This window comes from Sinocyclocheilus rhinocerous, unplaced genomic scaffold, assembly GCF_001515625.1.
Source record: "Sinocyclocheilus rhinocerous isolate Xijiao unplaced genomic scaffold, SAMN03320098_v1.1 scaffold626, whole genome shotgun sequence".
NCBI classification, from domain to species: Eukaryota; Metazoa; Chordata; class Actinopteri; order Cypriniformes; family Cyprinidae; genus Sinocyclocheilus; species Sinocyclocheilus rhinocerous.
In genome coordinates, this window is record NW_015647437.1 from 56,572 (window position 1) to 70,421 (window position 13,850).

The 13,850-nt window shown below is 37.2% G+C and overlaps 1 protein-coding gene across 1 annotated transcript in view; it reads right to left on the reverse strand.

The window, feature by feature from the left end:
* Positions 1-10,718, reverse strand: part of LOC107709114 (alpha-2-macroglobulin-like) — a 17,254-nt gene extending 6,536 nt beyond the window's left edge. Inside the window, exons 1-31 of the mRNA XM_016513521.1 lie at positions 10,588-10,718; positions 10,134-10,314; positions 9,900-10,056; positions 9,117-9,169; positions 8,952-8,972; positions 8,588-8,753; positions 8,418-8,502; positions 8,193-8,307; positions 7,967-8,087; positions 7,749-7,858; positions 7,499-7,669; positions 7,182-7,415; positions 6,864-7,076; positions 6,590-6,739; positions 6,323-6,448; positions 6,055-6,148; positions 5,637-5,736; positions 4,665-4,890; positions 4,468-4,594; positions 4,269-4,390; positions 4,119-4,170; positions 3,955-4,038; positions 3,666-3,842; positions 3,479-3,554; positions 3,140-3,296; positions 2,966-3,040; positions 2,724-2,886; positions 2,424-2,614; positions 2,130-2,342; positions 1,884-2,002; positions 1,435-1,516 (exon numbers count right to left, since the gene is read on the reverse strand). Of these exons, the coding sequence (XP_016369007.1) occupies positions 1,435-1,516; positions 1,884-2,002; positions 2,130-2,342; positions 2,424-2,614; positions 2,724-2,886; positions 2,966-3,040; positions 3,140-3,296; positions 3,479-3,554; positions 3,666-3,842; positions 3,955-4,038; positions 4,119-4,170; positions 4,269-4,390; positions 4,468-4,594; positions 4,665-4,890; positions 5,637-5,736; positions 6,055-6,148; positions 6,323-6,448; positions 6,590-6,739; positions 6,864-7,076; positions 7,182-7,415; positions 7,499-7,669; positions 7,749-7,858; positions 7,967-8,087; positions 8,193-8,307; positions 8,418-8,502; positions 8,588-8,753; positions 8,952-8,972; positions 9,117-9,169; positions 9,900-10,056; positions 10,134-10,314; positions 10,588-10,673 (4,047 nt within the window). The 5' untranslated portion in view covers positions 10,674-10,718. The remainder of the gene's footprint in view (positions 1-1,434; positions 1,517-1,883; positions 2,003-2,129; positions 2,343-2,423; positions 2,615-2,723; positions 2,887-2,965; positions 3,041-3,139; positions 3,297-3,478; positions 3,555-3,665; positions 3,843-3,954; positions 4,039-4,118; positions 4,171-4,268; positions 4,391-4,467; positions 4,595-4,664; positions 4,891-5,636; positions 5,737-6,054; positions 6,149-6,322; positions 6,449-6,589; positions 6,740-6,863; positions 7,077-7,181; positions 7,416-7,498; positions 7,670-7,748; positions 7,859-7,966; positions 8,088-8,192; positions 8,308-8,417; positions 8,503-8,587; positions 8,754-8,951; positions 8,973-9,116; positions 9,170-9,899; positions 10,057-10,133; positions 10,315-10,587) is intronic.
* Between the last annotated feature and the right edge of the window lie 3,132 nt (positions 10,719-13,850).

Here is a 13,850-nt window from a genome sequence, read left to right on the forward strand (position 1 = left end):
GAGAATACAAACAACATTGACTGGCCATTCTTTAGTCACTCAATTGAACTGGAATGGCTCAAACCAAAAGAGACCTTTTAAGACAGGGCTGTCCAAACTCACTCCTGGAGGGCCGGTGTCCTGCAGAGTTTAGCTCCAACCCTAATTAAACACACCTGAACCAGCTAATCAAGCTCTTACTAGGCATAGAAACTTCCAGTCAGGTGTGTTGAGGCAAGTTGGAGCTAAACTCTGCAGGACACCGGCCCTCCAGGACCGAGTTTGGACAGCCCTGTTTTAAGAACCTGTTGTTTCATATAGGCCAGGGATCCTCAAATCTGGCTCACAAGATCCACTTTCCTGCAGAGTTTAGCGCTAACCCTAATCAAACACACCTGAGCATGCTAATCAGTGTCTTCAGGATCATTAGAAAATTACAGGTGGGTGAGATTGATCAAAGTTGGAGCTAAAATCTGCAAGAAAATGAGTTTAATTAATGAACCAGATTTAAAGATCCCTGATATAGGCCGATTTTCTTTTCAGAGGCTGTTAGGAAATGCCTCTTTCAGCCAAGTCCTCCTGATTCTGAAGTTGAGAGTGCAATAAAGGTCTGGTTGTGGAATTCAAGAGACAGAGTGGATGGAGGAAAGGAGCGCTACCACCGTCTGCTGACTAGTCGAGAGACCACAGGGGATGAGTGCGCTTCACCAATGAATACTTTAGCCCATCAAAACATTTTCAGCAGAGGTCAAATTAATAATTTGGTATTTTTATTTTTGTTAATTTGTAGTATTTTTATATTTGTATAGATATGTAAACTCTAAAAAAATGCTGAGTTAAAAAGGGACAAACCCAGCTATTGGGTTGTTTTGACCCAGCGGTTGGGTTGTTTTGACCCAGCGGTTGGGTTGTTTTGACCCAGCGGTTGGGTTGTTTTGACCCAGCGGTTGGGTTGTTTTGAGTCAAAACAACCCAACCGCTGGGTCAAAATTACCCAATAGTTGGGTTTGTCCCTTTTTAACCCAGCATTTTTTAGAGTGTAGTCCCTTTCAGAGTGTTAAATTAGCTGTATTAACCTGAATTGAATGTTTTCTGTTTTTTTATTTAATAAATCCATTGATTTGAAATCCCTTTGACTATACTGTACATTTTTGACTACAGACATTAGTTATGTGGTGACTGCATCCATTTCAGATGTATAATAACTGTTTTTCCCAAAGACTGAAATTATAGTTGATAAGGTTTTTATAGTGAAACCGATTTATTGTTGTAGTTTAATAGTGTTGGCCCTGTGTGGGCTTCCTGGGGGCTAAGTGAGGGCTGCCCGTGCAGGGCCACCGCTAAAGGGCCAAAGTTTTGCCAATGAGCAAAGTCTCACAGGCCCTGCGCTGGCAGCCCGCTGGGGGCCCTTAGGCTTGTTTGCAGGGAAGTTTGTGATGAAACACTCAAATGCACCATTGATGTATCCGCTGTGAATCCAGATAAGAGTTTAATATCCACAATGACCATGTTAGTCCTTTCCTGTCGACCATCATATCTGGAAAAAAAAGCAAATTGTAAAGGATGGTTCTTAAATGCCTCCAAGTAAAACGATTGCAAATGAATGACAATTATGCACTATGTACATATTAGGGCTGCCCCCTAATAGTTGACTAAACATTGGCCAAGTTGATATTTTATTTGTGAATTATGCTTAAGGTGAATATTATGACCCGTTTAGTACAAAGCTTTGTTTGCAAAATAATAGGTTGGCTATTAAATGTTATATTGCCACCATGGAAACATTCGGATTCATGCCGAATGAGAGAGGTACATGAGCCTATACATTTAAGACATGCCTGTATATCAAATTTGTATTTTGTTTTGCAATCTGGTCACACTACTTTTTTCAGATCCGTTCTTACTTGACAGTGAAGCTCAAGATGAAATTTTGTCCCAATGTTTTGCAATCTCCCTCAATCTTAGCATCAATGCTCAATGTTTTAACTTCAGTAGGAGTGGGGATGTTGTAGAACTGAGCCACCTGAGAGAGTAAACATGAACAAAAACACATTTATAAACCATCTCATAGCAAAATAGCCACAACATGCCAAGAGAGGAAAAAGAGAAGAGATTGAGTGCGAGTCAATGAAGCTGAACGCACTACAGACCTGCACAGACACACAGGCTGAGCCCTTCACTTCAACGCTGTATTTGGCTGGAACGTTCTGCAGCTGCTTCTCCTGGTACAGTAATTTGTTGTCCTGATTGACATCAAAGTGGTGAGTGTCTGCTGCTGACTGTACAGTCACTGTGCTGGAGCCATCAGAGCTGAACACTTTGGTGGCATACAAAGACAAAGCCTGAAGAGCCACCACTGTATCCTGAGAAACAAATGTGTTCAGTAATGTGACTTTTACCCATTATTCAGCAATCATGTGTTTGATTTGAGTAGTTTGGGTCGCCTGTGTGGAGGAGAATCCTCCGTAGCCATTCTGCTGCTTCACAAGCCAGCTGACAATCCTGTTAGCAAAGCCCAGATCAGCTGTAGTGAGCGAATCTGCAGTGAGAACAGCTAGCAGCACATATGAGCTGATCTCCACTGCCAGAGAATCAGAGTCAGCAGATCCAGACTGAGACCAGTGGAGATGAGACCCTTTAGGGCACATGGACAAAAGAGACACCAGTAACTCGATGAGCATGATAAAAAAACAACAGTACAGTTATAGAAGACAACAGAAAGTCATTGAAAACAAATCTCTTACCATCTGAAATAGCAGTTTCCTCCAGTTTCTTGAAAAGCTGCTGTCGAGTGTCCATGTCTTTAGCCAGACTGAAAGTGTAGGCGAGCAGAGCAGTGGTGTAAGTGTTTTTGACATCCTTAATGACGGACCTCAAGCAGGACAAACCTTTAGTGACGACAGGATCCTGAGACAAAGACAGAGAAACAGCCGCTGTGAGTCTAATTTTTCTATGAGTTTATACTGTTTCCTGTAGATGAACTTACTGTGACTGGAGTTTCCAGTTCAAGCAGTGATGCAGTAATGTAGGCAGTCATGGTCACATTATCATTCACTCCACCCTGCAATGAAGGAGAAACGGAAATAAAAACAAATATTAAATTTATTACCAGACCTGGTGTCTATTGATCTCAGCAAACATTGAGAAACAAATAACACACCTTCATTCTGTTGTTGAACAATCGTCCCTGTTGGATAAAACAGCCGTCTGAATCCCGTCTGCTTATTAACCATTTCTTTACACTCTGAATAATTTGTGGATCAATAAATATGTATTTCTGTGCTTTGCCAAAAGACCTCAGGACAAAGGCAGTCAACCTGGTGGTGTGGTAATTTAATTATTAGTTCCAGTAATGTAACTCAAATGATAACTCAAAATCGACTCAATTAAAAAAAAATATGGAAGACAGACTATATCATATTTTATACAGGATACCTGGGTTTATTAATTTAAATGAACTTATTTTGCTTTGATAAAAATAAGAGTGAACCGTTTTTACCATGTATTCTCTTTTCCATGTCCAAATGTGCTGTATGCACCACTATTATGCCTGTAGTTCAGTTGTCTCTGATATCCTGTTGAGTTTGACAGTGATTAAATGTTTGAGTTGATCAAGTGTTTCCGAAGACTAAATGTATTGTGAGTTAATTTCTCAGTATTCTCTTGACATGATTGATTTCTCTCACCGCTCTTAAGGAAGCCGGTGGCTCTCTCTCGGATGGCTGAGGTGAGCTGCTCTGTGTTTTCCAGATACTGCAGAATGTAAATATTGGGAGAAAGAACAGCCATGTTTTGTTCTCCACAGCCGTATGGCATCCGTAATAATCCATGAAGATTGCTCAGTGCACGACCCAATATGTCTCCTACAAACCAAACACAAATAATACACTACATTTTAGAAATCCAATTTCTGCTTGTATATGTACTAATTTCCATACTAATTTACTTATTTCTGCTTGTGTATGTAAATGTTACCAATGACTGAAACAGTGGATCTGGCTGATCCCTCTATCACATCTTTAGGAAGAGTCAGATTCACTTCTTCTGAGAGACTGTTGCCTATGAACCAGAGAGACAGAAACACACATCAGTGATCAGCAGAGAAACACTATGATGCTAAATATTATCTGCAGACAAACCCTTTGGACACAGTAACCAGCTGTAGGTCTCTGTCTTCTCAGTTCCTTCAGCCTGCAGAATAAAACAGTAACATCAACACATCATACTGACATAAGCAGCATTAGGATCATAGAGAAATTATGTCTGAGAGCCGTTTGATGTGCGCTGACCTGTACAAGCAGACTTCGTGTGACTGTGTCAATGCGTCCTCTCTCTGGCACGCTCACAATCTCATTGTCACACACAGTCTGGGACGCCTCTGCCTCTGCACTGACTGTAATATTCAAGACTCCTACAACACAAGACATGTATGTGAAGATACAACAGACACAAACACTGAGAAACAATGATTCAGACTGGAAAACTCACCGAGAACAGAAGGAGTGAGGATCCATTTAAAGGTTTTTCTTCCATTAGCACACAGACAGGATGAATACTGATCATCAGAGGAGGCTTTGAGAGTGTAGTCTGAGGAAGGAGCTGGAGTCACTTTAACCTGTCAATCAAACTCACATGATTAGTGGCATATTTGATATGATTGGATAAGACCGAGTCTGAAGTCTCACCATGATGCACTTGGACAGATAGTTGAAGACAGTGGCCTTCAGCTCAAAGATCTCCCCACGGATGATGGAGTAAGGCAGAGAGAGCTCCAGGAAGAAGGGCTGGAAAACTGTCAGCTGAGCAGGAGGAGCCAGACCCAGACCTTTGGAGGACAGACAGAAGGCCTCCGTGTCCCAAGAGGTGATGGTGTCAGGAACTGTGACAGGAACCTGAGCTGATCCAGAGTCCCTGTTGTGCAGCACAGTATAGTAAAATGCAGAGTAAACTTCCAGGGGCTGGACATTGAGATGATAAACGTGTACAAGTATCTGGGTGTTCACATAAACAATAAATTGGATTGGTCATATAACATTAGTGTTTTGTACAGGAAGGGCCAAAGTCACCATCAACTGTTGATGAGATTAATTAACTTGGGTGCACGTAGGGTACTATGGAAAAAATGTATGATGCTGTAGTTGCATTAGCAACTTTCTTTGCTGTCGTCTCCTGGAGTGGTGGAATCACAGAAAAAGACAAGAAAAGGCTTAACATTCTGAGCGTTACCAGAGATGATATCAGAATATCTTAGCACTGAGGCTGGGTTCTGATACTCTTATAGGACCAGTTTTACCCAGTTATTTATCCATATTCAGAAAATGTATTTTTTTATTTATTTGCTTTTATTTAGAAGTACAGTACTTTTCAGTGAATGTCAGTATTCATGATGTTTATTTTGTATATTCAGTCGTCATTATTGAACTGTTTTTTTGTGTTTTTTTAATATATATATATATTTTAGTATGCTTAAGTTTGTTTGTTTTTCTTCTTCTTCATTCTGTTTTTGTGTTTTTTTTATTGTCCATGCTGCTGTAATGTCTAAATTTCCCCTTGGGTATAAAATAAAGTCTTATCTTATCCTATCTTACCTCGTAATGTGCCACTTACAAAGTCTGTTAAGTATCCTTGAATATATGGTCTTTATGGCATTTACATACCCCACTTCAGTGAGCTGCCAAATCCATGTTTCTGGGAACAAGGTACGAACTGTCTCCACAGGTGGTTGAGCAGATCCTCGATTTTCAGAAAACTTCCTCCCTGAAAATTCAAATAAATGACTAATGCATGTGTGTAAAAAAACAGTGCTCTCTCAGCAGGTATGAACTGATTCTTAGTAAATTCCCCCATCAGTCCCTATTTATGCATTTACTCATCTACAACACTTTTTGTTTGTTTATGCATCTGAATCCATTTTAGACATCAGCTGCTAACACTAAGAAACTGCTATTTCAACAACAGCAGTACAAAGTGATATTCCAGTGACATGATTTCAGGATCCCTTAAACATTTTCTGCAATTTAGGCCTATATGTAACAACAAAACATTCATCATATTACAAATTTCAAGTAGACGTACCTAAGTGAAAACCTCTGTGATAAGTTACACCATAGTATGTCAGACAAAGGGGTTGTCTCACATGCAAATTTGTTGCCATCTTCAATCCCATGCTCTGTCAAACAGCAATTATGTGAAATTGAATGGAAATTGAAAAACTAAGTAAATTAAAATCGATATTTCTTGGGTATGGAGTAATACTAAAATACTATTTTTATCTTTATTTTCATTATATCCTACTTTCTCCTCTTTATAAGTAACGTCAACAATTTTATGAGCAGTTTGTTACCTTCAAGCTGTCATAAACACGGTCTAGTGACACAGCACGACGAGGTCTAACTTCCAGGCACTCTGGTGTCTCCATGGCATTATAAGGATAACCTGAAACTGACCGTACTGGCAGCAGGTTAAAGATCTGTGATGAGATTAAAAAAACATTTACCAATGATTAAATACACTATTCTAAAAACTTGTCATTGGAAATATCAATCTTTAGTAATGTATGCTTTTTAAAGTTCGATTTTTAATTTTAACCATGTAAGGTATACAATTAAACCTTGTCAGTATCCAGATTTTTTCCTGGCTTCAGGATCAGGACGCTCTTATCTACAGCACTGAGGCCGCACAGTGAACCAGGCTGAGCTGAGAGCTGGAGAGTGTTTTTCTCACCAGGAACTGCTTTAGCAGGAGAAAACTGCAGAGAAACCTGTGACGACAACAGTAGGATGTGCCATTTCAGTGTTCCTATGATGAAAATGGAGCCATTTTGTGGTGTTAAAATGAGGTTTAAAGACAGTAATATCTAAATTATCTCAGAAAATGTTGTATACCTCGTTTTTTAAACACTTCTCAGTCATGAAATCTCTGCTACCAGCAACAACATTTTCACTGGGCAGAACACAGTAGGCCAGAATCTGCACTGCAGGAGCCAGATCTGCACCAACAGACAGTTTGAACGACACTGTGCCACTTGCTGCTCCATTAGAAGACTTCACTTCAACCTTCTCATATCCATGATGAACGATCACTCCTCTGGACATGACCTGAAACAGACAGATGACACTCCGATGACAAACTGAAAATCTCAGAGGAATGCATCACTGTAAAACTGTACATATAGCCAATGAACATGCAGCAATTGTACTCACTATATAGACAATGTCAGTTTTGAAGTCTTGAACAGTCTCTCCAACAAAATAATACTTGATGGTCACTGTAAACTCAGCATCACACTTCAATGGTTGCTCAATATTCTCTATAATCAGTTCACTTAATGTTGGGGTGTATGGAGTGGCGGGTCGGAGAAGCCGAATTGTTTTTTCTTCTGTAGAGAAGTAAGGCTTTTTAAAGCTTTGATGATGAAACTCTGGATATGCACTTGCCTGAATAACAAAGAATGTCCAGTTATTTTCAATTACCAAAGACAGCAATTGATCAAACACTGGGTGCACGAACATTATCATACCATTAGATTAATATCACTTTCAGAAAGACTAGATGTATTAAGAGAGAAGCTGGCCAGTCCATCACTGTCTGTAGTGAGATTTAAGAGCAGTTTTGAGGACCACCTTTTACCCTCCAAAAGATAAACGTCTTTGTTTTGAAGAGGTGCTCCATTTAAATGAGCAATTTTGATCTGTTCAACAGGAAGAAAGAAAAAATCAGACTATATTTCAATACAGCTCACTATTAATGTAAAAAGAAATAAGACATACTTTTCCCTGTATAATTGACCCATGCTCATACATTTTGGGTAGCTCAGTAAACATAGCTTTACCAATTTCATATGTCAGACTTATAGTTTCAGATTTCTCCATGGTGTTTTCTAAAAAAACAAACAAACAATTTAATGTAATTGTTTAATATTACTGTTAATATTAATATTAACATAAATGTATTTTTTCGATATGCAAGTTCTGCATGGATCTGTCACCTGTTCCTTCTTCTGTTACATTCACTTTTACAGTAAGATGTTCTTTTAGAAATCTCTCATTTGTAGAGTTAAAAAAGGCTAATGTGTCCAAAGTAAAGGAGGCACAGCCCACCGCACTCATCTGCAGATAGAGTACAAACACATCCATTAAAAACATCCAATACAAAGACTATGATGAAAATGTTTTCATAAATGTAACACAATATAAAATAATACAGTCACACACCTCAGTAGTTTCAACCAAACATGGTGAAATCAAGTCTGTTTGAGAAATGTATCTCAAATGTTCCCGACAAACTTCCACTCTTGCTTTACCAGTCACTGGTTTACCAAATGTGTATCTATAAAGTACATGCTTTGAGTAATTAACGATATCATAATGAAAAAAATTATGTTTTTTTAATTGTATTTTAGAATTCTAATGCAATAAACAGAAGAAACCTTCACTTACTTTCCACAAACCTCCATATTCATATCACTATCACCAAAAGTTATTTCTTTTGGAGCTTTCATGGTAATTTCAAACTTGGGTAAAACTGGAAATCAATTACACGGAATCAATTAAAACGGTTATGAATAAGATTTAATGATGCAAAAACGTTCTGTGATATTGTCACTTACCATACTTCTTCACCTCAAAATAATGTGTGATCGCCCGTTCACCAATATAAGCCATCAGTTTATAAATGCCTTGACGGGCCTCTGGGTTCAACACATGAGAAAGCTGCAATATCCAGTTTGTTGAGGAAATATTTTTCCACTGACCAATCCTGTTATTCTGATTGTCCTGTTTGATCCCAAAGAACACACAGTGCCGATATAGCTTAGCTTTAGTCATCTACATAGATCCTGACCATTATTAATAATCTGTAATCACTGAATATTTAATAACTGCAAGTACAACAAACATGTGAATTGCAAATTCGATCAAAGTTTTGTTGTGCATGACATGAATGGCTGTAAAAGATGGGTACCATGTGCTTACCTCCAGCACGACTGTACTGTACTAAAAACATACAAACAAACAAAAAATTAATTCAATTTTTTTTTTTAATCCATAATAATAATATATTTATTGCAGGGTGCATTATGGGTACAGTGCACAGAAAATAATATTTTTTTTTAAATATTGCTTTTGCTTGATACAAACCTTCTGATCAAAGGGTACAAAATTTCTATCCATGGTGACAACTCTGAAATTCACTGTGAAATGAGTGATATGTTATAACATAAGATTACAAACTTCTCACTAGTCATTTCTGAGATGCAATGCAACATTAGAGGCTCTGAGAAATGTGGGAAGAAAATGACATTTGAATCTAATTAAAAAAATTAATGAATTCAAATTTAATTTGATTAAAGAAACACTGACTAAATTAAATCTACTTACTCCATAAATACCAGATAGATTAGATAGTACAGATAGAAAACAATGTCACTTCCAAAATAACTTGTATGTAGTACAAGTAAATAAGTGAGCAGACCACACATTTTAAAGTAATTCTTCAGAAATGTCATTATAAATTTAATGTGTATAATTATATATTTATAGTGTTATTGTTACATATGTAATGTACATAGATGAATGTGTGAGTAACAGTTTAGATATAGAGTAGATGTTCATTTTAGGGGTAAATGTAAAAAAAAAAAACAGTTTGTGATATATTTGACAATTAAAACAATATTTTTTAAGATAGTTTTGGTTTATAAGCTTTATATACTTAGCACTATTGGATGCATACAAAAGCAAGCAGCATGAAACAGCCCAGTGGTATGGGGTGTGGCTACTGTGGGCTATATCTATTGTGCTAATGCCCACAGTGCTAATGCTCTTTCACTAATGACATCCCATTACAACACCATCAACAGTGTGAAACAAACTAAACAACCTCACTATTCACTGAACTTCAAATCTCAAAAATTAACAACTCGCCTGTCTGTCCTGGAATATAGATGGGTTTATCAGTCTGGATGAAAGTCAAATGGTTGTAACGTCTGAGCATGACTTTTCTCTCTTCAGTCATCTTGAAGTTCTTCCCCTGAAGTTCCACCTTCATTGTCTGCACTGATTCTGCTTCTACCAGAGGTGTCTGTTGGGTGATATGTTATTTTAAATCTTGACTAAAGTGTTCAATGATGTGTGAATGCACATTTCCTGCTGGCAAACCTGAATGTTAAAGCAGCGGTGAAACTCTTCCTCAGCTTTCTCCTGCAGCAGTAAAGTGCTCTGATCACCATGAACCAGATAAATATTCATGACAAGGCTTTCATTGGGCTTGAGAAGACTTGCACACAGTTTAGCTTCAGATCCCGACTCGATCACTGCAGGAAACGTCACCATGAAAGACCTGTTGAGAGATATCATAGCATAAAGAGATTTGCTTGTCCACAGTTCTACCACTTTTGTATTCCAATACATATTCTATCTAGAACATTCTGCACTTCAGTTTAAGCAGTTCCCATCTGTGCTAATATAGTATTTTTATTTTTAAATTAAATTGCATAGTATAGTTGAGAAAATTTTCAGCCTTTTAAGGATCCTATTCAAGTGCAAATTTCACAAAAAAAAGAGTAGATATTACAAAGATATTACTAAACAGTTACCATTCAAAGTTACTTACGGCCCTGAGGCTTGTCCATGGACAGAAAGGAAGAGCGAAGAAACTAAAAGGAACCCTTTCCAAATACACAGCGCATTGAAAGCCATGATGAAGGCTGATCGTGCAGAGCACACTATGAACAAAACTTTGACTGTGTCTTTATTTCAAAGGCCACTCATTCCAAACAAGCTATTGAGAAATTATTTGCATTCATCATCAAATTAATTATTAATTTCTGGAGTTCCCTCCATTTGTCAATCCTGGTAATCTTATATCAGATCATTACTAAACATGTCTTCCCAGTTAGTGCTTTGGGCCACTGTGCAAAGGTCTAAAGACATTGCTTAACTACTCCTTCTATCCATCTAACATTACTGAATTATTTCAATTCTGTAAGATAAAAAACAAGTTTAGTACCAGATATCATCCAAGGATGATACATACAGTATATATTTATTCATACTGTGAAATATAAACAATATAATATAAACAGAAACATTTGATAAAACATAAGACTGCATTCATATTTAGTTTTTAATATTGTTTCATCATCATGCATGTTGCAATCAGTGAAAAACCATGGTCACTGACCTGCTGGCCCTGTTTACACAGTATACTCACATGTGTGTAAAAGAGGGGCTACTGGTCAGTTTGTATTAGAAATCAATCTGAGCAGCTTTTTTCAACCATTTTTAAAATAAAACATCATCAATATCATGTAACAAGTACAAGTGTCCATTTTAAGTACTTTTCCAGTCAAAAAAATTTACACCTAAAGAACTTGCCCTCTCATGGAGGCTGCCATGTTAAGATCATAATATAGATTAAGATAATTCCTGCATTTTGACAGTTAGTAAACAAACTTGGAACTATAGCAACCCTCCTAAAATTGGAATTTTGTTCACCAAATAGCTATTGCCATTGCAATATCATGGCAAAGTGAGTCATTGTTAGGGTTGGGACATTTGTGTAATAAAAAAAGTAGTAGTAGTAATCTCTTATTGGCCTGTTTAGCCAATAAAATAAACAAAACAAACAAAACCCCTGTAAATTAATACAAAAACACACATTATACAGATACGATTTGTCATTGCATTTGGTAGATTAGACTTTCAAGAAAACATTTGCAAATGGTTTGTAAAAGGTGTTTTTATGCATGTTTTGACCAACAGGCGTGACCAGCTTGTTGTGAATCAAGTGCTTCGAAGCTGCATCTGAACCCAAATTTAAATTTTTTTTTTTTTATTTACTCACCTTCAGGCCATCCAAGATGTACATGAGTTTGTTACTTCATTGGAGCTGATTTGGATAAATTTAGCATTACATCACTTGCTCACCAATGGATCTTCTGCAGTGAATGGGTGCCGTCAGAATGAGAGTTCAAACAATAATTCACAAGTAACTCCAGCCCTTTTGGTTAGGTTGAAGTAAGCCTCATCCATGTATATGAGGTTGTGAGGTGGTTCACTTGAATCCAATTCCATATACACTATATCCTAGATACAAAATTAGTTTCATGCATTTTCATTTTGAAAAAGATACATTTACATCAAATTTATACATATTGCATGTTCTTTTCTGCCTTTATAGCAAATGTGTACAGGTCACACTTACTATACAATATATTACTATAAAATGTTGCTGTAAAGTAGTTACTGTATGCACATACATAGATGTTGTACCTGAACATACTAGTACTGTAGCTGCTTCACTCAGTCACCATTCCTTGGTAATTTAATAATAATAATTTATGCATTTAGCAGACGCTTTTATCCAAAGCAACTTACAGTGCATTCAGGTTATACATTTTTTACCAGTATGTGTGTTCCCTTTGAATCGAACCCACAACCTTTTGCACTCCTAACGCAATGCTCTACCACTGAGCCACAAGAAAACTATTTTGGTATTACAGCTGTCGATAGTTGAGATGTTTTCAAAGACAGTGTTGTCTTTGACTTGGTGTTTTCTTTGTCTTTTACTCCTGAGCAAAGTGATCAAGCTGCTCATAATACTGAATGGTGCCTTATATTGGGATGCTGTGATTGGTGTCATATTCCTTTTGGTACACATGGATCAGCTTAGCTTCAGCTGGTGCGAGCTTGACTAATGTGACCTGCTAGAACTGAAGCTTGATTATAAATCATTACAGTCGGTATAGGCTACAATATAACAGGGCAGTACACATTGGTGGATTACATACCTTTTCTGTCTATGAAACATTTAAATTATTGAGGACACTGTTAATCTCCTAATATTCAAACCCGTCTCGACCATTGTAAGGCCACAATTGACAACATGATGGCCCCCACAATAGCGGCCATTGTTTTATAGATATGTCTACTTCCTTGGCCTCTTCTATCTCTTCCTCTATTTTGTCTCCATATCCACCACACATCCTTACTCCTCTTTTTCGTCTCGGCTCTTGACCTTGTTTGTCTCCTGGTTGTTGCCGTTCATTCCTGAATGAATTAGCCATTTGAGCGAATCAATTGAATGAATGATTCAGTGACTTGCCGCCACCTACTGGCAGTTTTAGTTTCGTTGTTAAAGTATAATTTCAGTTAATTAAATCATTTAATATTTCTATATTGAAAATTTTATGTTTAAAACATTAATCTCAACATGAATTTATGAATTTAATTTCCAATACACCTACAAGCCACTTTTGTGTTCTTCTGTGCCACCTCTGCACTACAAATAAATGTTTTATTAATACTAATTTCATATGATTGGTAACTTAATCTTCTTATTCTACGTGTTCTTATTCTATTGTTTTAATTAGAAATTTTAAAAAGCTTATAATATAAATTTTTGAATTTGACATAGAAGATGACATACTCAGAAATGACTACAATTAGAAAAATCCCATTACAAAGGTAAAACAAAATGCACCTGTTAATCACTTTAATATTAATTTCTTATCAGAATTTTTGATTATTGATCAGAAGGTGCTCCTAAAATTTTTAAATTGGGAACACAAGTGCTCCTAAAAAGAAAAGTAAGTGTTGAGCCCTGCATTAACAAAGAAAGTCTATAGAAATGTGTAGAAAATATGCTTGACAAGTTGAACCAAATTCCAGCATAACTGATCCAAAGCATTACCAATTTGTTCAGAAAGATGAGAAATTGCTTTTCTGATTTGTACAAGTGACTAGATCAGGGCTGTCCAAACTCGGTCCTGGAGGGCCGGTGTACTGCAGAGTTTAGCTCCAGCTTGCCTCAACACACCTGGTGGGAAGTTTTTAGCATGCCTAGTAAGAGCTTGATTAGCTGGTTCAGGTGTG